The sequence below is a fragment of the Alosa sapidissima genome, chromosome 14 (genome assembly GCF_018492685.1).
Source record: "Alosa sapidissima isolate fAloSap1 chromosome 14, fAloSap1.pri, whole genome shotgun sequence".
NCBI classification, from domain to species: domain Eukaryota; kingdom Metazoa; phylum Chordata; class Actinopteri; order Clupeiformes; family Clupeidae; genus Alosa; species Alosa sapidissima.
The window spans coordinates 35483785-35511400 of record NC_055970.1 but is presented as its reverse complement, the minus strand read 5'-3'; the positions used below and the strand labels follow the sequence as shown (position 1 = coordinate 35511400).

General features: G+C 39.5%; 1 protein-coding gene across 4 annotated transcripts in view; it reads left to right on the top strand.

Annotated features, from left to right (window-relative positions):
- Positions 1-27616, top strand: part of vps13c (vacuolar protein sorting 13 homolog C) — a 392379-nt gene that overhangs the window by 353901 nt on the left and 10862 nt on the right. For all 4 annotated transcript variants that reach the window (XM_042061414.1, XM_042061415.1, XM_042061412.1 and 1 more), the window contains 4 exons: positions 11636-11750; positions 23259-23350; positions 23507-23630; positions 24453-24533. In XM_042061414.1, coding sequence (XP_041917348.1) covers positions 11636-11750; positions 23259-23350; positions 23507-23630; positions 24453-24533 — 412 coding nt within the window. The remainder of the gene's footprint in view (positions 1-11635; positions 11751-23258; positions 23351-23506; positions 23631-24452; positions 24534-27616) is intronic.

Here is a 27616-nt window from a genome sequence, read left to right as displayed (position 1 = left end):
AACCAGAGGGTTGCCGGGTCGAACCCCGACCAGTAGGCCACGGCTGAAGTGCCCTTGAGCAAGGCACCTAACCCCTCACTGCTCCCAGAGCGCCGCTGTTGTTGCAGGCAGCTCACTGCGCCGGGATTAGTGTGTGCTTCACCTCACTGTGTGTTAACTGTGTGCTGAGTGTGTTTCACTAATTCACGGATTGGGATAAATGCAGAGACCAAATTTCCCTCACGGGATCAAAAGAGTATATATACTTAAACTTACTTATACTTATACTTAGTATGCAAACCTGTACCAGCAGATACAGAGACAGTTTCTAACCACAAGCCACCAGGATTCTGAACTTGTCATTATGCTGCCCACCCCCACATATAGGTACACCCCCCTCAGTCACACACACCATTACACCGTAACTCACCTCAAACACACACCATTACACCCCCCCACACACACACTCACACACCATTACACCATACCTCCCAAACACACCATACCCACACACCCTATTACTCCTCCCCACACACACACACCATTTCATCACCCCCCCCCACCCCCACCCCCACACACACCAACATCCTCCATCCCCCATTTCACGCCCCCACCCCCCCCCCCCCCCCCCCACACACACACACACACACACCATTTCATCATCCCCCTCCTACACACACCCGATTAACCCCCCCCCCCCCCCCCCCCCCCCCACACACACACACACACACACACACAAAACATCCCCCCACACACACGCCATTTCGTCATTTTGTGTTCTGTTTGACAACAATGATGTCTGTAGTTGTTCAGATTGGACATGTTTAATATCATCAAGGTGCATTTTGATTGCTTTGCATTTTGATTGATTGACTCCTATTTAGCACAATCAGAGATAAACAAGCTCAAGGAATTCCCCTTTGTTCAATGAGGAGTCACTTTCATCATGGGCCCTGAATGCACCATCAAGTTCAAGTTCAAGTTTATTATCATGTACTCATAAATAATCATTTATCAGCATTGAAATTCCTTGTGCTCAGGTGTCCATTCAACTTCAAGAATAAATAAAAAAAATACTATAAAAAATAGGATGGAGAGAGAAGGAAGAAGAGGGTAAAACAGAATTCAAAAAACTAAGTGCCATTACAGTGGGCAGTGCTTCGACTTGGCCAGCTTCACTCGCGGTCCGCGCGTGGGATCACGCGACTTTAATTTGTATTTTTCCAGTGAGACGCTGCAACAACCCAAACAACCGGTAGATGGCTCAAGTGAGCAGGGTGTCTCGTAAAAAGAAACGGAGCCTGGAAAACCCTACACAGACTTCACTACAGACTTTAGCAGACTGGTTTAGAAATAATGTAATAGCCAGAAATATGCCTGCCCTGCTCTAATGAAGAAATATTTGGTTAACTGCGAGTGAATCCCGTTTGCAGCCGTAGAGACGCAGGACAAATGAAACATTCTGGTTTTCTCCGAGTGCAACGATGATAGACAGACATCATTTGGAGTAGGCCTATTAACCTCCGTTGCTCAGCCAAATGCTTTCCTGTTACGTCCTGTTATCACGGAGTTACAGGCGATAAACGATTTTTGATGGTCACAAGTTTACTTCATTAGGGACTGTTCGTTATTTATTTAAGGGGCTACCGGATGAGTTTTGGGAGCATTAGTCCAAAAAGACGTGACCCTCCCTCGCCAGCAATACATTTTTCTATGACCCTCCAAAGTGATTATGAAAAAATCACTGTCAACTTTTTCCGGGTTTATCGCCTACTGTATTTTAACGTTTTCACATATTTGGCCATAAGCCGTTTATCATAGGCTATCACGAAACCAAACTACAAAGGTGAACACTTTAACAGGGGGAATTAATTGGGCATGAATCATGCTGAACGCTATTTCGCTACCTTAGAATAATAAGGTTCTATCTGCGTTTTGAGTAGGTACAACCGGGACGATTGAAACGGGGACGAATGAAACATTCCGGTTTTCTCCGAGTGCAATGATGATAGACAGTCATCATTTGGACAAAACATGGAGCATATTAACCTCCGTTGCTCAGCCAAATGCCTTCCTGTTACGTCCTGGTATCACGGAGTTACAAGCGATAAACGATTTTTGATGGTCACAAGTTTACTTCATTAGCGATTTATTTTTTTGGATTATTAAAGAGTGTTTTTCATTTAAAGGGTTGACTTCGTGCTTATTCAGTAGAGCATGTAGTGCTCTCCCCAATCCCAGACGTTCACATTGCATGTTTGTTTGTAATGGATGCAACCGCGAGATAGGCTATGCATTTGACAATGAGTTGTTAACAGAACCAAGACATATAGCCCAGCAGCAATCTAGTGACTGATCGTTATTTATTGAAGGGGCCACCGGAGGAATTTCGAGTGCTTCAGTTGGAAGTTGCATGACCCTCTCTTGCCTGCTAGAAATTGTTCAATGACCCTCCGACAGAATTGTTAAAAAAGACATGACCCTCCCCTGCCAATTGTCTTCCGCCCGCGCCACAGCCACACACTTTGTGAAAACGTTCTTAAATCAATCTTTCCCGTGAGCTTGCATACCAGTCCTTCATTCAAATAATTTCCCCTGTTTGTATGTTCACTGCAAGTTGGCCTACCATAACTTACCAACTCTGCACTGTAGACTGGTTATTTATATTTTTCTGTGAAATAAGCAAATGTATTTGTTCAACTTTATGAAGCAGAATTACGCATAGGGTACTTGGAACATAATACATTTGACAAAGGAAAGATGAATGTTGCTAGTGACAAAATATTAACTTTCAGTGTTTTACGATGTCTTTGTCATGGGGAAGTGTTTTTCCCCATGCATTTATTCTAGGTTACTGTCAGTGACTGCCGTGAGAGAAGCGGGTTCTGTGTTTCGTTCATGTCAGTGACTGACGCGAGAGAAGCGGGGTCTGTGTTGTGTTGTGTTGCGTTGCGTTAATTTATTTTCATTGGGCATACCGTGCCGTGCCGTCCACAGCTCTTCAGTTCTGACAAAGCCAAAATTACTCCTTTTGAAACAATGAGTGCAGGAAGCGCGTTTGTATGGTTATATTGCTTGACGGAGGGGGGGGTGTCCCAAGCAGCTTTCAGCCATAAGGCTACTTTGAGAACATTTCAATTCACCCGACACTAATATTCAAAATGTTGAAAACTATTTCGGCATAGCCTATAAAGCAATTTAATTAAATGTAATGTTAGTTGTAAACAAACAAGCTACTTGGTGAGGCTTGGCCTCACAGATGCGCTCGTGCCTTAGATGGCAGGAAAAATCTTCACGATAGGCCTATTAACTAACCACCCGATTCACGTTGGCTGGGGGGAAGGGGGGCCATCAGACAATTGTGCCCAGTTAATCCGGCCCATCCCCCAAAAAAATCACACCTTCCCACCTCTGACAGCTTAAAAGAAGTCAAGAGGACTCCTTACTCACAGACCTATTCACAAACCTGCTGTTTTGAAATCCTATGCAGCTACAGGAGCTTCCAATCGCGAGGAAGCAATTTTGCATTGTAGGCATAACTAACATGCAATAACGCCGCCAACAACAACCAAAACTAGGCTAATCATTGTCAACATGTAAATTAAATGTAACATTATTGTGAATCAAATTAAAATGTTCTCTTTTGCAAACGTAGGCATAGTAACAGAATAATTTAATAATGTTACAAAGATACTACATCAATCCGTATGTTTCATTGGGCTACTGGGCTATTTGTTTTGCCTTGATTCATTTAGGCCTTTTTATTCAGGGGCTGTAGTCACAAAGAATTTTAAGGCTAAAAGTAGCTCCTAACTGGCGAATTTAGGAGCAACTCCTAAAAATAATGGGCGTGTCACTCCTAACTTTAGGACTCCTAATTTTTTCACAAAAAGTAATTCACGAAGCATTTTAGACCTAAAAGTAGCACCTAAGTCTGGGACAGCTTAAGTCGAGAGGACTCCTAACTCACTAAGACCTATTCATAAACAGCTTTTTTGTGGCATTTTACGTTGCAATGTTTTGAAATAGCCTATGCACAACAGGAGCTTCCAATCGCGAGGGAACAATTTTGCATTCATAAAAGGGATGCAATAACGCCACCAACAACAACCAAAACTACTCATTGTTAACATGTAAATGAAATGTAACGTTTCATTGTGAATCAAATTAAAATGTTCTCCTCTTTGCAAACGTAGCCTAGGGATATGGTGACAGAATAATTTAATAATGTTGCAAAGGTAGGCTACTGCATCAATCCATAGGCCTATGTTTCATTAGGCTACTAAGCTATCTGTTTTGCCTTACTCTTTATTCATTTAGGCTAGGCCTTTTTATTCAGTTATTAATCATCTTCCGTCCTTCGCACTACTTGTGTAGCGCACGCATTCTCCGACCTGTCACCTGTCAGTCATCATCGGAAGAGAGGTGTTTGGAATTCCCGCGTTACAATCGTCAGCCAATCAAGGTGGTCACTTCAGTCAAGCCCGTGCATGAGTAATGACATCATCCATAGCCACGAAGACTCACTCCTAGTTTAGGAGTTGTCTGAAAGGCTTTGTGAATAACTTTTAAGAGAAAACTCCAATCTAAAATCTGTAAGTGCGATTTAGGAGTAGCCTACTCCTAGTAGTAAGATAAAAGCCTTTGTGAATAGCCTACGGCCCCAGTTATTCATCATCTTCCGTCCTTGTGTAGCGCACGCATTCTGAGACCTGTCACTCATCATCGTAAGGGAGGTGTTTGGAATCATGCCCGCGTTACAATCATCAGCCAATCAGCCAATCAGGTGGTCAAAAAAGGTGGTCACGCTTGCCCATTTACCCAAATTAATGGTCGAATATTACTGATGATCATTGTTATTTAAGAACATGCAGTGTGCATAGGGTACCAAAAACATCTTGCTCGTAAAAAAGCATCATAACGCACATTCTGGCGGGTCTGTTATTTACTGTAGGCTGCGCAAACCACATGCCTTTATTTTGGGCAAGCCTGCATTCATTCATTCATTCAACCTTTATTTATTCTCGGAGGGTCATTGAGGGAAGCCCTCATTTTCAATGAAGCCGAAATTACAGAAGCGAAGCAAAGCGCCCCACAAACAAGACAACATTCGAGGCCTTCTGTTGAAGAATTTATATAAAGCCTGCGCTGACAGTAATCCTCCTGCCCCTGATAGGCCTACCACAGCTGTGGATAGTGTGGAATGTTCAAGTAATAACACAATCCAATGTGTGTCTCAATTGTCCCCCGCTGACCACCTCACACATTTCTCTAGATTTTGCAACGAACTTACATGACACAATGTCATAAAATATGCCAGTTTTAGGACACAGAATAATGTTTGTAATGATACCAGGTAGGCCAGGTATTGTCGAAGGTGCATGGTGAAGTGAAATTCTTACTTTGGAAAACAAACATTTGCCGATATCATCGCCGATCATCAGAATATTGCAACAGATTCTGTGTTCTGGACTGTAGGTAACTTGTTAAGCCAGTGGTTCTCAAACTTTTATTTCATTCCTCACTTTGATCAAGGGGCATGACTGATGATAGTGGAGATAACGTGTTATCCCGAGGCTTTTGCAAGTCAGCATCTTCGACGGTAGTCTATTAAAAATATAAGTTTTCGATGTCCCAAACGGAGAGCCATACTTTATTGTTTTTAACGATCTCTATGCTACTCACACAAATGTAGGCATGGGGACATGATGAAGTAGGTTATCCAACTGTCGTGTGTTAAATTATTGTGATTACGAGCCAGTGGTTTTCAAACATTATGCGTGACTCGGACATCTAACTAAATGCAACAGGCTCATATCGTCCTCGCATTCGCAAAATGAGGACCAGTGTTTTGTCAAATTGCAAATAGCTATTCGTTTTAACTATTTTTTTATGATAGTAGCCTATACAAAAAGCACTTCATACTATCTTAATCTTGGAATATGGGGAGGGAAGTGGCGCGTCTGCAGTCAGCCAAATATGAATGTAATTCTGCAGCATAAAGCAGATGTAATTGTTTATTGTACAGAAAAATAAAAATGACATGTCAAGCAGTCAATTGACTACATTGCAGTCAAGAAGTAGGGCAAATTAATTTACGGCAGGCAGAGCGATGTACAGTGGCAGAGCGACGCACAGTGGCTGAAAGTGGTACTAAAGCTTCACGCAGCTTCACGCCGCGTAATGCGCGAATGAAGTGGTCATTTGAAAGCGATGCCCACTGTATGTGGGGATTTCCAAGGACGGTACAGCATCCTGATGACTTGCGGGTAGAAACTATCCCTGTATCTGCTGGTACGGGTCCTTATGCTCTTGTATCGTCTGCCAGAAGGCAGGAGGGTGAAAAGACAGTGGCTGGGACGACTGGGGTCAGAAATTATACAGTTTGCCTTTCTTCTGCAGCGCTGGCTGTAGAGGTCCTGTCACTGACTGATGTATGGATGGTAACTCAGTCCTTGTAATGCGCTGTGCTGGTCTGACAGCTCTTTGTAGCGATTTTCGATCCTGGGCAGTGCTGTTACCATACCATGTTGTTATGGCACCAGTCAGAATGCTCTCTATTGTACAGCGGTAAAAGTTGCGCAGAAAGAAGAACCGCTGTCTTTGTGACCACACCAATATGGTGTGTCCAGCTCAGATCCTCACTGATGTTTATAGCCAGGAATCTGAAGCTTTTGACTCTCTCCACAGCTCCACTCCCGATGTGAATGGGTGCGTGTTCTTCTCCCTGCAGCTGTCTGTAATCCACTATCAGCTCCTTGGTTTTTGTTACATTGAGCAGACTGTTATCCTGACACCAAGATGTCATTGTTGCCACCTCTGCTCTGTAGGCAGACTCATCACCATTCTTGATGCAGCCGATTATGGTGGTGTCATCAGCAAACTTAATGATGGTGTTGGAGCGGTCAGTGGCTGCACAATCATATGTCAACAGTGAGTACAACAGGGGGCTTAACACACCAGTGCTGAGTGTTAGACTGGAGTAGGTGATGTTACCTAGCCATACTGCCTGTGGCCTGCCTGTTTAGTATCCAGCTGCACATGGAGGGACAGATGTTCAGGTCTTGCAGTTTCATGAGCCTAGATGGTACTATGGTGTTGAAGGTGGAGCTGAAGTCGATAAAGAGCATCTGTGTGTACGTGTTGTTCTGATCCAAGTGAGAGAGAGCAGTATTCAAAGCCAAAGCTACAGCATCATCTGTAGACCTGTTAGACCTATAAGCAAACTGGAGTGGGTCTAATGCAGTAGACAGACAGGATGTAATGTGGTCTTTGACCATTGGCGGAGCGAGGGGGTGGCTTCGGGGGCTCAAGCCCCGAATCTTTTTTTTTTGTAGGCTGTGTTTTAAATTTCCAACTATTCTAATTTCTAATTTAACTTCCCCTCGGTTTCTCTATAAATGTTACGAAATGTACTATTACTGAGCCAATATCCCTTATTTTCAAAGCCCAATATTGACAGCCTAATCTGATTTCCCACACGATGAATTTAAGCAATGCCAGAGCCGTGTTGAGATGTAGCGGTTTAAGTCATAAACCTAGCTGGCAGGAAAGTTCAGAGCGGCTACTGGAGAGGCGCAGTCAGTTTACAGCAAGCCGGTAAGAAAAACTATTGTCAAGACATTAATAATAATAATAATAATAATAATAATAATAATAAGCTTTATTTGTATAGCACCTTTCATACACAGAATGCAGCTCAAAGTGCTTTACATTTGAAGCATGTAACACAATAATAGTCAGTCAGTCATTATCAATCACTTTTCTTTGCTGTTTATGATCTACTCAGCAACATATCAAAAATATAGAAAATGACGTCATAAGACTGGCAGCCTTAACCCTCTTACCCCCCACAAGCACGCCATATGGCAACTGTGGCAAGGAAAAACTCCCATATTCCAGGAAGAAACCTTGAGCAGAACCTGACTTAATAGGGGGAGCCCATCTGCTTCTGGCTGGCTGCGCCCTCCAATAGTAGCAGATGTAGAATAATCTGAAAATGTAGTGTACAGGATAAGATGAGTTAACTAAAAGCTTTCCTGTACAGGTATGTTTTCAGATCTTTTTTAAAAATATTTACTGAACTCGCCTGCTTGATGTACAGAGGCAGGGTGTTCCATAGTTTGGGGGCATAATGGATAAACGCAGCTTCTCCACTTTGTTTGTGGAGCACTTTGGGTACGATTAAAAGATTAGAATTGGATGTTTCATGCATTTTAGAGCAAAAAAATGCCTTCCTCGACATCAGCAGATGTTATCTAACACCCCACTTCTCCACTCAGGTACAGATTACGAATCGAGCATGAGCCCAGCACAACCAACGTTAATTATTGGCACAGCAGTCAACCAATCAGCAAAATAACTAGCTATGGTAACTAGGCCTACAGCAAAATAAAATATAGCCTAGGCCTACTGATTACAGGGCCTACATTTCAGCGCAGGATTGCGTGTATAGCGCATGATTTATTCAAGTCTAGCCATCATAATGCGAGAAATTCCTGCACACATTTTACAGCGCTGTCTAGCCTACGTTAATCTATTTATGGAGCGGCGTGAATGCGGGACCGGACGGACCAGCTTCTGACTTGAATCGAACGTAACCCCATGCAGAGACACACACACACACACACGCAGAGAACCACTTTGCAGGTGCGTTCTTTCTCTAGATCTCTCCATTTGAGGAACGTAATCAATTGCGGACGTACACAGACAGCTACAGACACAGAGCGCATAGTAGGCCTAGGTTAGGCTACTTTCACTTTCTAGAGTGCGCATTCATTACGTAAAAGATGCTTCATACCAAAACAACGATCAAACATTATCAAATGTATCATGACGTGTTGTCACAAAGACTTACTCCAATTAGAAAATCGAAACCAAAATCATGTAGGCGTGTTGTTCTCTCATTGACGCCTATAACGAAAATGCGATTTCAGTTTGTAAAATGTATCCCCCCCAACTGAATTAATCCCCCTATGTGAGGCACTGAAGGGGGGAATTCCCCCCCCCCCTCCCCCCCATTTTGACAAATGAATTTTAAGCCCTGGATTAAATGTAGCTTCATGTGTTCCACTGAACATTATAATCAGTGGGTTCACAGAGTTTAAAGTAAACATTTATTGAGACAAGGTAGCATCCCATCAGGGTTATCTCGGCATAGTATACTAGCCTATAATATACAAACCATAACTCATAAGAACACTTAATTAACTAAGTGCATGCTGATCAGATAGGCTATGCCCTATAGACCCCTTTTGAAAGACCCAAAACTATAATTTTACACAGTGTGGCATAGTCAGATACCTTGAGTCTCACATTTTTAAAGTCTCAATGTGTCCATTAGTTTACACAGAATTCACAAGTCATAATTTAAGGGGTTATTTTTCAAATTTTTCTGACGGGGGGGCATGCCCCCGGACCCCCCTAGCCTTTCTGTATGTGACATGGGCTAAGCCCCCAATGTTTCAAATGTCTGGCTCAGCCCCGGTCTTTGACTAACCTCTCAAGACACTTCATCACAACAGAGGTCAGAGTGACAGGGCGGTAATCATTTAGACAGCTCACTGATGGTTTTACTTGGATGATGGTGGCTCTCTTATAGCATGTGGGGACGACAGACTGTAGCAGTGAGAGGTTGAAGATGTCTGTGAATACCGCTGTCAGTTCAGAAGCACAGGCCTTAAGAACACACCCCGGGATGTTGTCAGGTCCTGGAGCTTTATGTGCCATCTTGCCTCGCATTATAATGTCAGTTAGTCTTGTCATTATTTCTCTGTTCCTTTGTCGCTTCCGTTTTTCTTTGATTTTCATTTCCCTGTCTGCTCTCTTGGAAGCTTTTTCTAGAGGCCTTTTTCTGAAATTACTCCACCTGACCATGCTTATCATGAACAACTTTTTGTTTTTTCCCCATTGCTACAATACTAACATCTGAAACTTAACTGAAAAAAGCTTTTCCCCCAAAGTTTTACAAATCATCCAATTCCTTTGGCATATTTACCGTATAGGATTTTTACACCTCTGCTTGATTTTGTAATTGAACAACCAATTAGATTTGAATCACCTAAGAATCGTCTAAGCATGCTATTGGTTTAGTTGGCTAGAAGGCTAGCGTTTTGGCATTGTGATACCGCTATTAACAAGAGAAAAGCACTTGCTTTTACTAATCCATAATTGTAAAAAAAAGAAAATCTTTAGGCTACTAGATTGATTTCCAAGAAAGATTGCTGTACTACCCACCCAGCTCCGACTCTATTAAGCAGCTCTGACATCAGAACATTATAAAAGGATGTGGCTAAAAAGTACTTTAAATGAGAAGTAATATGTAGGGCTATGTTGCAATGGGAATGACTCGAGCAAAATCTGTTTGGTCATTGATGGCACCAATCTACTTTGCCTTTTAGTAATACAGTTAACCTGACATAATCTAAAAATAAAATATAAATGATTGTAAAATGAATGTAAGCAGCACTCTACAAATTCAAAATCTTATGAAAGCATTTTGTTAGCTGTAAACATGACTCAAGTACAATTTTGAGTCAAATAACATCCATTTTATGAATTTTATTTCATTATTTTGTGCTTCATTGTTGTCACAGGTAGGCAGCACCTACTTTGGGAAAGCCTGTCTCAGAGGGTACGGTTGTACTTTTTTTTTTTTTACTCCATTGGGCACCTCATCATATTTTCACTTGGAGTGGCATTCCCTCCCCCTCTGAACGTCAGTAGTAGTCAAGGTGAAAGATAACCATGGTCTGTAACAAGAGCTGTGTGGCATGTTGGGTTAGGTACAGCCTGATTTTTCATATATAAAAGGTGCTCTGCGATGCCACACGTTTTTTAGGCATTTTATGTCACTTACTGCAAACATCACCTAACCAACCGCTAGCTGTCTGTGTCCTGAATACACTGTAAAAAAACGCGATCTCTGTGGACAGCCCAGGCTCCAAAAACGGCAACAAAAACAACCTGGGCATCGCTTAGAGCACCTTTAAATAGTGGTTAGCTGGTCATCAATCATGACATGACCCCTGTGGCAAGGCAGTGAGATGCGGACTTGTGTCCTACCCATAGTTTGGAAGCCGCCCTTTCAACAGCCTGAGAGAGAGAAATGAGAGGTGTGGATAGATCCCTACTTAGGTGAGAGCAAGGGAAGGCTTTTTAAGCAGCAGTGTTACCCAAGCAAGTTTAAATGCAGTTGGAAATGTACAAGAAGCCAGTGAAGCCATTGCTGCAAAATAAAGTATGATAAATACAATAAGCATGTTCAAATGTTCAAAAGCATGTTCAATTATGTATACATACATCCATGGAATGTAGGTACTCATTGCTGGTCTCAATTTATTTTGGAAATGTTTAATACTGTAAGATAAGTGTTTATTTTATTTTTTTATGACTGAATGTACACATAACTCCTTTAATGAGTTATGCAACAATATTCCCTCTATACTGATAATACATTGAAAATATAAATATATTCACATTATCATAGGTAAATGTTCATGTTTTTCCTTGTGCACTGATTATGTATACATTTGTCTCACTTAATCATCTTACATGCTTACAAAAAAAAACAATCAATCTTGCATATTTAGGGTGTGCGTCTGATTCATGGTTTGGTGCATGGACAAAACATGACTTTGAAATGTTTTATTGATAGAGTGGCAGAATCTTCGGAGGAAGTGAACAAATTACGCCCAGCACGTCTAATTCAGGAAGACGGGGTGATCAGACCATACAACTTACATGAAGCCCAAGGTTATGACTTTTACCAGGTGAGATTGCTCAGGTGCCCAAAGTGGGCTTTCCATATATGTCTACTATTCTCCCTACTATTATAAAAGCAGTGAACTATGACATTCCTGGACAATTTACAAGTTTGTGTTGAATTACAAACTAAAATTCCAGATCATACTTTGAATCTGAATACATAGAACTGTATTGATTCTTATCATGTAATGATTCTGTAATAGTTTTCTCTTCTGTTTCTATTTTTCATGCAGCCTGAGGAGGAATGAGTTGGTGGGTGGGAGTAAGGGGTTAGGGATTCTCACATTACACATCAAAATGTCACATTCTTCTGAAGAGGTTATTTGAGTTAGTTACTCTGTATTTAGGTAGAGTATGTGGCAGAGAGAGCAAGATTTTGTGTATTTTTTTCATATAAAAATCATTTTTTTTATTATATTTGAAATCATTTCTCTGTTTATTGAGAATGCCTCAAAATATTATCCTAGATTTGTGGATAAGTTTATGTTTATGTAGTACAATTATTCTGTTTGAATATTGTGAAATGTACCTCCCCCCCCCCACCCTGTCATATTTCTCCAGATCATTTAACGTTATGAGTGCATTTTGTTTGCTTTTGTCTTCTCCTTGGAATTTCAGCTTGCATTTGAGCATGCCCCAGTGTTGTTTCAGGTTTGATGAGGGAGCATCATATTCAGCTCAATCTTTCAAAAACTCATCAAAAACTGGCCTCCTAGTATTCCCAGCCAATCCAGCTATCCCACAAAATATCCAACTTCAATTATCATTGACCCCCTAATTAAAACTTTAAGAGACTATGAGCATGGTCATAATGATCAATGACCAACTTAATTTCTCCAAGCATGTAGCTTTCGGGCTCGATCTTGCAAACCAGCGCAATTGACTTTGTATACTCGCACTTTTGTCTTTCCTATTTTGCAGTCGGCACATATTGGAATTTTCCCTCCACAGGTACATGTGCGCCCACGGGGGCGTTTCAGCGAAAAGAGGGGGCGTGTTCCGACGCAAACGGTCCCTGTTGATATTTTGCAGTTTCCAGAAAACAATTCCGCCACAGACCAGGAACCTCCTGGTCTAAAGTCAGTGGCGGAAATTCAGATGCTATTTTAAGGGCGCATGCATGGTCACAGGCCTGCAGAAATGAATGCTATGCACACCGATCTACAGACACCCTGTGCACAGATGGAAACATTCAAAGCCTTGATATTGTCCGTTTCCCGGTTTTGTTTGTGCATTGGTCAACTAAAAATTTAGTAGCCTATACATCTACATGCAATATCTTTACAACAACAACGCCTAATTACGATCTATTAATTTGGACAACTTTATACAGCCCTAGTTTTGTTCCAATTTACCGTTGTGTATGGCTTTAAACATTGTGTGCGCTTTAACATCAGCCTATAAGCATTATTCCAGCTGCGCTAAGGTTTTGACAAGCACCACAATTTTGCCTACCTTGTTGTAGCCCATCTGAATTAACTCCAACCTTTGCTATGTTCGCTCCATCCTTTAGTTGTTTTCAAAAAAACGTTTTATATCCATGATGGCCTTGAAGTCTTGAGTTTCTGAATTCGCTTAAACAAGCTTGCATATCCATGATGGCCTTGAAGTCTTAAATTTGTGAATTCGCTTAAATGTGCTGTTAACCAACAACCTCTATGGTAAAAGTAAAAGAAAGCAGCAGCCTTCGCTACAATTTCTGTAGTTGCTGCATCCATTCATTGTTATTCTCTCTCCTGCTCAAACAAAAGTTGTGCGTGCATTAAGTTGATGATAACGTGTTTACAAACTCTACTTTACATAAAATAAATATTGTAAATAGCCTACTGTCATGCAGTTAATGGGATACTGTGCAGAGTTGGAAAGTTAGGTCAACTTGGAAAGTGTTTCTCGTTGCCTGTTGGTAAGGTACAGCCGTAGCTTACACCTGCAGAAGCGCTTGCTTGGGCGCCTGTTTTGCGCAATGCACTTTTCTCCTCTCATCTATACGATGCAGTTCCCATTTCTCCAAACCATACATAATTACAAGGACAAATACAAATTGCTACACAAGGGAAATCATTGTGGTGTCCCGATGTAAAAAAACAGGTATAAATCTAGCAAACACATTTCCACGAATCACGGATGTGTTGATGACATAGGCCTAAATTAGAGGACTTAATGAGACGTGATGTTGAACTGCATGCCGATGCCATTTAACCCAAATGCCCAGCAGCAGCACGGGAGAGGAGAGCTTATCTGACAGATCTGCATTGTCTATAGTGAGGTAATGTTAGATTATTACAAAAATATCACCATGCATTCATAAGCTCGTGATTCAGTGAGAGTGATCCCAAAACATCGGAAAGTGACATTTCTGTATTACATTTTGTCAAGAGAAAAAAATCAATAGCAAACTGTTCCCAATTGACTATAGCACTGTGAACCGTTCCTGGCTGCGCCTGGCAAATCCGCCATCATAATAGCAATCCACTATGGAACAAGCGTGCCTGTTGTTAAAGGGAATGTGAGATGACTCTCTGATTGGTTTATTGCACGTTACGCCCAAACCACACCCATGAATAATGTAGCTGCTACAGACCACCCCATTTTACATTTGTGTCGGGCGCAACAGTCAATTTCCCGCCGGTAAAATAGAAACAGCGCCCAAGATCCGGCCATAAAGAGATTTGCGCGAAGTCAATTGCGTTAAAGTGCAAGATATAGCTCTTCATCTCAATGTCTTATCAGTTCACACTTTTTATATTATAGCATATAGCATATTTTACACAATATGTCACTGGACTGGACTATTGCAATGATGATGTATCTTTTGTCAAGGTCCTGGACACTTTAACTTCTGTGTTGGTGACCCTTAACTCCCACCTGTAACTGATGGAAGTGGATGAAATTTGAATCTTATACTCACCTAGCAAGCTTACTGAATTGACAACAGCATATTTAAATTTTAAGTTCATTAGACTACGTTCAGATTTGCCTTCTTTTTCTAACAAGTTGTGCAGATAGCTGTCAAAAACAGAGTGAAGTAGGGCATTTATCCGCAAGAAGTCGAACATTACTCAACTTTAAAAACAGCTCGGTCACGTTTTAAAAGAAGTCGAGGACTTTTTTGAAAACACGGTCTACTCCATAGAATTATAAAATAAAACGGATCCTGGCAGCTGCAAAAAAGACGTCTAGTCTGGACATACCCTTATGTTCGCATTTCGTCAATGAAGTGCTGACAACGACCCAACCAAGAACAATTAGCCTATTCTCACAGGCTGTTTTTCTCACCAACGCTGTAATAAAAGACTGCGAATGTTCGCCTTGTAAAAATAGCCTAGAGAACTACCTATCAACTCTGTAGGCCGTTGTAGGCAGTAGGCAGTTAAAACTTGCACAATTTCACATTAAATAATGTCAACATTAAATCATGTGAATAATAGACCTATATACCATATCTATATATCATATATATATATATATATATATATATATATATATATATATATATATATATATATATATATATAATATATATAACCAGAGAATGACTAAGTGAATGAAATAAATTCCTGCAAGAAGGCTAAGCAAATAAATTGTGAACATCTTGCACATGCTTGCACATGCACAGAATGGATCGGACAGGCAGCACGGATCAGGTACCCACAATTTCCATTCCACAGAGGACCCTGTTTCATTGAAAAAGAATCGTAAAGCTTCCCTGTAAACAGTAATCTGTTTTAACAGCTACAGATACTTGGCACGTCCATTTTTATATATAATAATAGTTTTTGGTTATTGTTGTTGTTATTTAGTGGTTGTTTTGTGATATTTTCAAATGTAATATTGCTATATATTTGTTAAATTATGTATAATGTTGATTTCTAACTGTTTTCAATGAAATAATTTCATTCCACTTCAAAGTCTGGTAACACTCCATAATAAGGTGCCATAATAAATAGCAAACTAGTAATGACCTAACCCTTTGTTAATATTTGTTAATTGTTACTAACATATCTATTTGGCACAAGTTAATAGTTTTTTAATCATTAATTAAATATTAGTTGTTTGCATAAAATCTGTATGTTAATGTTTTAGCAAATCTATTAACTAATATTGTAATAATATGTGTTAATAGTTAACTAAATGTCTTTGGCACTAATTAACAGTTAATTCTTGCATCATTTAAATTTTAAATGTTTATTTGCAAACTATATGTTAATAGAAAAGTTAATGACTAATAACTAGTCAACTAATTGTTATTAAACTGTGCTTCTGCCTATTCCAATATGAACCACTCCCCATAGGACCCTTACAATAGATAGATAGATTGATACTTTATTGATCCCCAAAGGGAAATTCAAGAAAAAAATACGAAGCTACCTTGACATGCTGCCACTGTTGTCGGCGCCGGAACCGCTTGCAATAAAGTTGGTTAAGCTTAATTAATATATTAGTAGTATATAGCTATAAGCGTGGGGCCCCTTATAATAAAGCTGGTTAAGCTTAATTAATATATTAGTAATATGTAACTATCAGTATGGGGGACCCTTATAATAAAGTTGGTTAAGCTTTATTAATATATTAGTAATATATAACTAGTCAGACGGTGAAGGGACTGAGACCAAAACTGGCTTATCACATTTATTCCTTTAGGAAAAGTTAAAACAAAACAACAAGTAGTTGAATGGGCTATATTACATGCATCATTCCTATACCATCACTGTCAGCCCTACTAGCAAGGGAGACATGCGACATGGAATGTTCAGGTGCACAGAACGACAGTTTATTAATATTCTGAGACTCCCTAAACACTCAGACGTAGACCATAGCTAATGCATAAACACAATGCTAAACTAAATGTACATTAATTTCCTGCTAGACTGAATTGCACTTTCCATGCACACTAAGCTAAACTACACTGAATGCATGGAAAGTTGCTAGCGGAGTTTACAGCTAGTCACGTTAGACTCAGTGTGTATGAACTCGTGGTCATAATGAAAACATTAATAAACTTTCTAGAGTTGCTAGAATTGCACCCAAATCTTAACAATACATGTAAAGTAACATAATACAGGTGGTATATCAAAGTGTTCAACTTAAACAACATTTTACAGTTACAAAATTAAAACAAAGTGGGGAGAGCTTTATACAGTCAACCTACGCAATGCAAAGCATACCGCTTCTGATCAGCTATGGCAACAATACAAGGACAAAACGCAGCAGAGCTGCAGTATAGCATTTCTCCAAAGGGGACTCCAAAACACCAATCTCAATAAAGCTGCTTAATTAGGCGAAAATCACATACAAACACTAAACTACATTTCTAACTCTGTTACACCCCCCTCCCCTGAATTTCACCAAATTCAAGCAGCAACCAAATAGTACTTCCAAAGGCAAAGAGTACACTACTTTCAAAGACTAGACAGAGAGTCACCAATTACGGGACAGCCAACCACAAAGGTATCCAATAAGGATGAAGTGGAAGAAGAGGTGTGCAAACTCTCACACAACCAACCACTGGCAGTAGGGTGCCTTATACACCCCACAAGACCATAAAGCCATAAATTCCATAAATTATCCACAAAGCTAATCAGAAAAGCTAGATAAATAATAATATGTCATTAACTTTTATATTAGTATATAGTTTGTAAATAAACATTTAACATATATTAATTAGTGCTGTCAAACGATTTTTATCGTGATTAAAAATTTTAATCACGATTAATCGCTGAATTCCTATAGTTAATCACGATTATTCACATATTTTATCGCATGATTAAAATTCTATTATTTTGCGTTTCTGAACTGTTCAGGAGTCCATGTTAACAATATAAAGCAATTATTATTGTGTGTATCTTGATTAGGATTCAAATGAAAGCAAAGCAAGTTACTTATTAACTTAACTTTAAGACGTAGGTCTATTTGATTATTTCAAATCAGTTTTAAAAAGATGTGCAGCAGACCTGAGGCAACACAATATATTCTTCAGAAATATAGCTAATAAAGGGCATAACAAACATAAAATGCTATATTCATTATCTTTGAGTTCAGTTGAAAATAAGGAACTTTTCGACATGAGTGCACTGCCATTTTATAGGCCTACAGTCTATGGTGCACTGTCACTTGCCACACACATCAGCGCCAAAGTTTTTAACACGCAAACACTGGATGAACAATGGATTTTATGGAGCACCGTCGACCAAATATAACTGAATCGTGATTTACACGGCGGCAAAGTGCGATGCTGGTGTGCAGAGTTGTATTGAAAAGAATGGAATCTAATGTACAGTAAATGAATGTCGAAAGCAGAGTGCATCGCACTCATGTCGCCATCGGTGTCCACAGCAATTTAAAACACCATTCAGCTGACCGGGAGTTCAGAACTGCGTTGGTGTTTATTGTACGAATCTACTCTTTGGCCGGCTCGTAAGCCCAAACAAGTGTGTGCAGCATGCCTTTACGTAGCCTACTAAAGGCACATTATCATAAGGCTACATTTAATCTGCATCACGCCCCATTTTAGCGGAAAACAAGTACATATATGTATGTTTAGGCCTACTTCAATGATCAATGATATATCATTGGGAAAGACAGATAGCCTAATCACACCTTGACGTTACATCTAGTTGTTCATTTACAGGCCATTCAATAATTTTACTAACACGGCAGTTATAAAGAATTATGTGTATGTAACTTAAGTCGAAACGATGTAGGCTACATTACAACCCATTCAGCACGTACTAGCTACACTTACCATATCCCATGTAAAACGGTTAGCTTGCTAGCTAGCTAACTGTGGAACTTCAGTATAACAGGCATAGCCAATTATCTCACCTAGTTGTAGGAAAAAGGCTACGTTCATATTACAAGTGATGGAATGAATGTGTGACTTATGTTTAGTTGATGTTATGACATGTAAAGGCTTGCCGAACTTAGTTATTGACCCCTTGCAAGTGACGTCACGTTTTGTTCGCGCCACAGCAAAATAGCCTAGTGGACGGCAATAACACGAATCAAATCAATGGGTTGTAAATGGGACATATCGCACAGCTAGGAGATTATAGTGAGATTTAACCGTAGTAATGCCCTTCCACGACTGTTGGCTTATTGTTTGGAATACAACAACATCCCATGTTCTTGCATAGATATATTTTGGTTTGTTTTCTTTGTGTTTCGGGAGTATTTCAACCACAATTGCATGCTTATCTCCTCAGTGTATGAAGCACAGCAGCGGTTGCTATAGCAACCATAGACTCTGAACAGGACGGCAGATAGCACAGTCTTTGGCAAGATCTGAATGTAAACAGATAATACCGTTCAAGTTTTTTTATTTCCTATTTCTTTCAATTCTTTAACTTAAGACATGTAGGCCTAAGAAGTAAGATTATTCGCTGGGCAACGTACAAACTGACGAGTTACATTAGCCCTAGCACTATGAGCTACGATACACGTTAGCTAGAATAGCTAGCTTCTAAGTGTGGCAGCTAAGTTATTATTTCATGTTCTGTTATGACATTCTTAACGTTTTGACTATGTTACAACTGATAAAAGCAAGACAAATAAAGTAACCAAATCGCTTTGCAATATTTTAGTCTAGAAATACTTATGGGTGTTCATTTACCATAATGTTAATTACAGTAGCCTAACGTTATGACCTAACGTTATCTCCACTTGCTGTTACCACCAGTTTTAATAACTTTACATTTGCGATCATGACCCATTTCATCTAACAACACCACTGGCATCTTTCCTTGACTATCAGACCCCAAACAGCAATACATTGAACTACAAAGATGTTATAGTAATGGTGTTCAGTTCATCATAATCGTTATGACATAATGTAATTTGCCGTCCGTCTCCTATCTTTTTGCCGTCCAGCATGGAGCCGTCACGTGACTTAAGTCACGTGTCTGCAAGGGGTGAATAGTCAGCCACGGGCAGTTTGCCTACATTTGTGACACTCCTGTTAGGCTAAACTGGAAAGAGCAAAAAATAGGAACATAATGGTCACGTTAATCCCATAAACACACAGATAACTCTTACACCAACCTTATTTTGTGCCTTTTATTCACGTTTGTTTCAAGATTTAGTAAGTATAACCCCTTTTCGCTCCCCACTTCTATGCAGCATAGGTTTCCATTATCCAAACAGCTCCCTCTCCCCTAAAAGGGGGCGTGTACATGCAGCACGGTCTAGCTAGATCCAGTGTGGTGTTGTAGTTGTTCTAACGTTACTAGTTGTTGCAACAGCTTGTGAAAAAACGACAAAGTTTGTTACACCAAAAAGAACGTTAATCTCGCGATAAAAAAATTGACGCCGTTAAAATAGGTTTACGGTAACGCCGTTAATAACTCGTTTAAAGGCCGTGTTGCAGGGTTCATTTTCCAACGAATTTGCACAATTTGCTTGTTGGTAATAAACATTCAAACTGTTATCCATTGTATTTGATGTTGTTGGGTATCACAAAACGGAATATAATACGAAAAGGCAGGTACTATTTCACATCGTTTGAAGTGATTCTCCTTTCCCCCACAATGCATTGCATTACGTCACCTTGGGGAGGCTACAGACCAAAGCCCACCTTGAGACCCTTGAGAGTAACGAGAGAGAAGTAAAGAGAGACGAGTAAGGGATTGTTCAGCAGTAGATAGCGCCGGTTATAGATATCGCTTCCCTAGTTACTGCAGCTCTCCACCACAGTTTCCATCGGAACGGCACAGCCCACACAAGCACCTGCAAAACTGTGACTTGCCCATATTATCTCCCTCTTTGATAAACCGTACCCTGACGATGTCAATGGCAATCAATCACGAGCAGTAGTTATCGAAAATATTCATGCTGAAGACACGACCAGCCTAATCGGCGGCGGCTAGAAGCTAAGTTTGCAACAACTGGGGTGACTCACAGGTGGGACTAAAAAGTTAGCCCATAGCTAGCTATCATCAAAGATTGTTAAGGCGGAGCAAGATACTTCGTCGTAGTTCATGTCTATGGGCGCGAAATGGGGATCGAATCCTGTCTGCATAAAGAGGCGTGTCGATGACGTATTGATGAGCATACGTTGCAACCGGCCAACAGCAGCGGCATAAATAACCGGCGCACACCTGATATAAAGTCGATTTTCTCCAGACTGGAATGCTCAAAAATGCTAAAAATGTACCTGAAATGTTCAGAAGGGTTTGAGGATCATGAAAACGTGCCCGGAATTCACATTCCTAACTCTATAGAACCAAGACCTTAGCATATGTGGTAAAATTCTGAGCTATGCCCATAGATTTCAATGGAGCAGTCGCTGCCTCTGCTCTGCATAGGGGGATTTTGACCCCCCCTCGTGCGATCCGGGTTCCCGGAAGTGGCTCCTGATGAAATATCTTGCTCCGCCTTAACAATCTTTGCTATCATGATGCTTTATATTCTGATCTTCTGACTAAGTTTGCCCGGTAGCCTACTTATCTGAACTAACGACTGATCACTATCACTAGATATAAAGAAAATGTTGACTTTCACTCGGTGCTGTTCACTGACAGAAACAAAAAAGTGTCGTAACGTTATAAGCATAATGCATTGAACTGAATAGGTGCATTATGTAGCCTCATAACGAGGCCTCTCAAATTCAGAAAATTGCATTAAACTAAAATCGGAAGACATTGTTATCTTTGTTAGACCATAGGGTCGTTGTCATATAAATGCTGTAACGAAATTCGAAGTGTAAATACACAAACTTTATGTTGAAAGTGTAACCGTGACCGTTTCCCATAGGAATAAAGGTAAAATATACCCTCCAAAACGAGACCTCCCGAAATTCAGAAAAATTACTAAATTGATATCAGGCACCGTTATTACCATTGGTAGATCATAGGGTAGCTGTGATATAAATGCTGTGACAATTTGAAGTGTAAATATACAAACTTTATGTTGAAAGTGTAACCGCGATGTTCATTGAAATGAATGAAGCGCAGATCATGTAGTCCCCAAAGTAACGTCATCACCGAATTGCGTAAAAAAACCCCGCTAATGCTAAAAACAACAAAAACTGGCATTTAACACCATTTGGAGACAGTTTTTAAAATGATATACATATATTGAGTACTTTATGTACCCATTAATCAACAGTGGTGGTTAACCTGCAACATAGGCTTTAACTGACAGCACTAATATTAATACAATATTAGTTAATAGATTTGTTAAAACATTAACACAGATTTTATGCAAACAACTGATATTTAATTAATGATGAAAAAACTATTAACTTGTGCCAAATAGATATTTTAGTAACAATTAACAAATGAAGGGTTCAGATGCAAAAGCCTCTAAATGCCACCTATGTCAAAAATGAGATAAAGATGGTGAGGGGATGCTCTCCACACATAGTATACGCTAATCAAATAATTTAACTTCTAAACCCACTAAATACCACTCTCTTCCTGGTCTGAAATATCGATTTATAGGCAAAAACCTATAGGAGCCTGAATTTAAATGCTCATTTAAAAGAAAAGTGGTCAGACGGATTTAGAGGGTTTTGCATCTGAACTCTTCAAATATTAACAAAGGGTTAGGTAATTACTAGTTTGCTATTTATTATGGCACCTTATTATGGAGTGTTACCCAAAGTCGCTTTGGACAAATTGTCTGCCTGATACTTCAACTATCACATAAAAGTAACAATGTAGTAACTGTCTTGATCTATCTGAGTGTGAGTTTGTGTAGTTAAAATATGTAATAAAGCACAGTTAATTCCATGCAGTGAGTTAATGTGAATGTGCATGTTGGTGTAAGTGAAGTGTGCTTGCTTTAGAGGGCTACATGTATGGTTTTGTAATTAAGTAATTCAGTCAGGGTTTTTCCAGTTCCATTAGTGGCTGTGTGATTAATTAGTTGTAAAACGGCTTATTTTTATGTCTGTGAGTAAAAGCAAGTTTATAGTCCAGGCAACAAGTGTCACCAACAAAAACGAATCGCTGCCAACATATTGTCACGGAGCTACAGGCTTTCATAGGTCATTGTCGAATTCAATGTCTGCTAGTTTCTATAACAACTTGGACATTAATGTTACCACAAAATGATAGTAAACAGACACACCCCGTGACCATGGCAACACACAATAGAACTCTAAACTCAGTAGAACTTTGTTAGTAAAGGTTAGGAAACATAAATCCATTACAAATGGATCACAAATCCGTCTTTAAATTGCAATACGTTAGCGTTCACAAGCTAATGTTGATAAATGTGTAAAGTAAATGTGAGCTATGTTAAACCGATTTTGTTAACTTACTCTGCTAGCCTAACATTGACTAATAATATTGCAGATGTTCCAACACATACAACCTGGTAATAGTATTTTGAAAGGGTGTCAAATTTATTTTTTTTATGTGAATTCACTGGATGCAGTATGATATGATATTGGTAATCTTCATTGTTCAATTGGTTTGTCGATAAATCATAATTGAAAGTTCAGCCTTAAAACCGCTTCACTGTGACTGTGTAACTGTGTTTTATATAAGACTAATTATTTATCTTTTTTACAGAGGTCAGAGATTAAGCAGGTGGATGGGGAATTCTTCAGGGAACACTTTGATTTCCCTGGACACAGGAAAACTAAAATAATCATAACTAACAGGTATGTCCATCCTGAAAGGCAGTAAGTATGCTTATTTAAGTCTTGATGAATTCAATGTGTAATGACATTTTACATCTTTGATATTTCAAAAATAGTGGTAATGCACATTTAAATATGAATTTAAACCTATATGTGCACTAATTTTGTGTGTGATAGGCGGGTAATGTGTGTGAAGGAGATAGAGTTCGTTGGTCACTTCAGCAAGGACTGGGAATGCCTTTATAAGCTCTTCTACAAACCACCCAGTGTAGAGGGATCAGACCTCAAGCTTTATTGTAAGGTAGGAAGTGTGCACAATGGTTGCCCAGTGGTGTATATTGAATACACCTGTGGGTAGTTTCACAATTAGGGTAATCGCTTGACATTGTATCTCAAAATACGATTATACTGGAATACTGTTGGATAACTATGTTGCTATTAATGGCTAGACTTGACAGTTGGCACAAAAATGACCATTTGTTGGCACAAAACCATCTTTCAGTCATTTCTATCCTCAAATTCACATTTAATTTTAAAACTACACCACTTCAACACATAATATTAACAAAATGTACTATGGGCAAAAAACTGGACCACACTATGATATTTTGTAATATGTTGTAATATGTTACATATTTCAGTCAAACATAAGTTCAGAAATATAGCTGAGCTAAAATATAGCTGTTGAACTTGTTTAGGAATTACTTCAAACCAAGTAAGAGCCTACCAACAAAATTTCCACATAGAATTTGAACGTCATAATAAGTGATATTGTTGTGAAATGTAGCCACTAAAATAGTGAGTGTGCAGACTCTATTCACTTCGTGAATGAGTTTTGTTTACCAGGCTAAGCGAAAAATGCATGTCCACTCCAACACACATTTTACATTGGAAGTAAAAATTGTCAATGATGACCAGTTGCCATGAAACATTTTAACCTTCAGCAGATCTAGATTAAACATACAAAATATGTGAATAATGATATTTCAAGAGGGTTTAATTTTTAGGCCTTGTGAAACTTATCCTGATTGTGAAACTACCAATGTATTTGTAGAAATAATATAAGTGACATATACAGTATGTGTGTATTTTTGAGTCTATGTTGATATATTGTTTTATGTAGGAGCAGAATAAATTGAGGATCTCTAAGAAAGATGGTGAGGAAGTGAGAGTTGTGGCAATGAAATATGCTGAGCTTGCAGAGGTAAGGCTATTACACAACACACAAAGTAAATAATTATCCAGGGCCTTGTGTAAAAAACGTAGTGTACAGACAAAAAATAATAGTTCAGCTGTATGAAATCAGGCCTGAACGGTGTATGAACAAACAACTAATTTAGCACAATATTAACACTTCTACACAGTGTAGCTACACATTAAGGGCTCTGTTTTAGCAATCTGAGACGCCTGGTCAGAGACGCAAAGTTCAAAAACATTTAAGGCGTGTCCAGTCCATATTTACTAATTAAACGGTGTGATTTTGTGATTAGACACCAGGTGCATTTTTCAGAAGTGTTGTTCTTATGTTTCTTAATCATTCATGGGTGTGTTTTGGGCGTGACATCCTTTAAACTAATAAGAATGACATCTGTCATTCCCTTTAAGAGCCAGCAGCACAACATCAAATGGCGGGTAGGTATTTGGACAGTTAGGTGTACGGTATGAATAATGGTCTGTTCATCCACCTGGGAATATCAGGGACCGCCCCTGTGATTACGTTGTTTTTCCCACTGCGAGTGTTCATGTGCTTCGTAATGTGTGAAAAACATGGATGCAACAACAAAGGTTAAAGCATATGCTCACTAATCTTAAATAACAACTGTATTTACAGTCCTTCAACGCTTCTGAAAGAAGGATATGCAGCTTTCAAGTGACAAAAACAGCAAATTCACAAGTTCACTAAAAATGTATAGACATGAAAGTCCACAAGGACTACAAATGTGACGACGAGCCCCCAACTGAGCAACTCGGTTAGCAAAATCTTCACCCAGTTTCCCACCTCTTATTCCCAAATGCAGTGACATGAATGATGATATTTTCCAAACTGTTTTTCCCATGCACATGACCGATCCCAAGCCCTGCGTTCCATTGTCAGTCCCATAGTTACTATTGCTACGTCGGATAAATTTAGTCGGGAAAGTGTGAGAGAACACATTTTCAACATTAGATTAGATTAGATTAGATTCAACTTTATTGCCATTGTGCAGAGTACAAGTACAGAGACAACGAAATGCAGTTTGTGTCTAACCAGAAGTGCAAAAAAGCAGAAAAAGTGCAATGTGATATACAAAGTAGGTGGTGCATAGACAGGATAAAAGTGTAGACAGTAGTATTCAGTTGTTTTCAGAAGGTGGTTTAGAGTATAGTATAAATTAAATATAAGTACTGTATGTGCAGTGTATTAGCAGTAACCTTATAAGAGCAAAATAAATATGACTACAGTATATAATATGAACAATGTATGTACAGATATATGCAATGTAGTGGCAGTACCATTATAGTAGTAGTAAAAGAGAGGAGACACTAGTGCCATTTAGCCGAGTGCAACAGTGTATGCTGGATAATTTCTGGGCGTCAAGTAATATTGCTTCAAGATGCAGAGTGCTCTGAATGGCCGAATGTGCCACTAATCAGTGCATTGATGTAATTTCCTTTTTAGCTCTGTGAATTCATATGGTGTGTTTGCACTGAGGATAGGAGTCACCTGAAACGTTTGTATAGCACTTTAACATGCATGCAGTTTGATTAGACATTTAAAAAATCTTGAGTGGATTACTCGACTTCTTTTGGTATTTTTAACCACTTTGAGTCTGAGCTTCATTGTTGGTTTCATTTCCGGCACCAATAGGCCAATTAGGTCCTATGTTACAGATGGAGACAACGTAAGGTACAACGTAGTGCCGTTGATGCAGATTTCTCTCAGAGGAAAATAAGTTGTTCGGGAATGCACTTCACCTACTCTTGCTATAGGCACAAATGTATTTCATTGGTTGTGATAACATTTTGTGGATGGTGGTGTATAAGTTTGCCCCTTGTCTCAAAGTCGTATAATGTGATGTTCATATGTGACAATATAATAAACCATGCAAGTCATTATTGAGTAAGGATTCACTTTAGGCTGCACAAATAATGATCTAATTTAAGTAGACACGGGATGTACTGTAGGAAACTTGTGGATAACTGGGATTTTTGCTGCACCCAGTGTGAATTTGCTGCTTGTTAATGTAAATGTACAGTAAATCAGGTTTATTAGCCAAGTATACTTGCATATACAAGGAATTTGTTCTCTGCATTTAACCCATCAGGGGGTAGTGTACAACACTTGACTGGTAACTACAGTAGAGTGCAGTCTCTGAAAATCCTTTCCTAATGTATATCCAAATCATCAAAATCTCTTTTTAATTCACATAAAAACCCATTTTTGCTATATTTGTGTACAAGAAAGAGATGATGTAGAGTGTATGAAATACAGTGAATTTTGTGGGTGATTTAACAAAACCTTATTTGAACAAATATACTTATCTGTTCTTATATGCTCGCCCCAAATCTGGCAGACCAATCAAATCGGGCTTTACGATGATGGACAGGTGAGCAACAGCGCCTCGTCTATCACGTCATCTGAGCATGCTTAGGTTGACTATGTTTGCAACAAAAACACTGTGGCTAGAAGGAGACAGATGGCTTCTAAGACCCCATATGGAAAATAGATAGATAGATAGATAGATAGATAGATAGATGCTTACTTTATTGATTCAAGATTCATATTATTTCAATGAGGTGTTATCACTGAAAACTTTGGCCAAAGTTGAGATGTGGGAAAACTCATGGTTTCACTTTCATCAAGGGAAAACAGCGTGTTGCATTGTGACATGTTGTTCCTTCGTTCGTTTGAAATCTCTGATTGACCACCTGTTTGAGGGATTTGCGTCTCACAGCCTCATTTTCACTGGGCCCGGGTTGCGGTTCTGAGTCAGCAGTTCTGAATCACCGCAAGAGTCCACTGCAAAAACTTAAGCTACAGCAGATGGGGAAGAACATGGTTTGGCGAGGTTAACCCAGACTTTACTCATTCGACTAACTTGAGACTTACGTTTTCGGGGGTTCCTGGTTGAGCCTCTTTTAGGCTTCCCTCCACAGCATGGAAGTGTCTTGATTACTCCCACTTCAACATCAAATGAACCTTTAGTAGTCTTTAGCCTCACCATGGCGGTTGGGTACTCACGGGTGTCTCCATGGACACAAACGACGGGAACCGGTTCGCCTTGAGCAAGGTGCGATGCCTCTAAC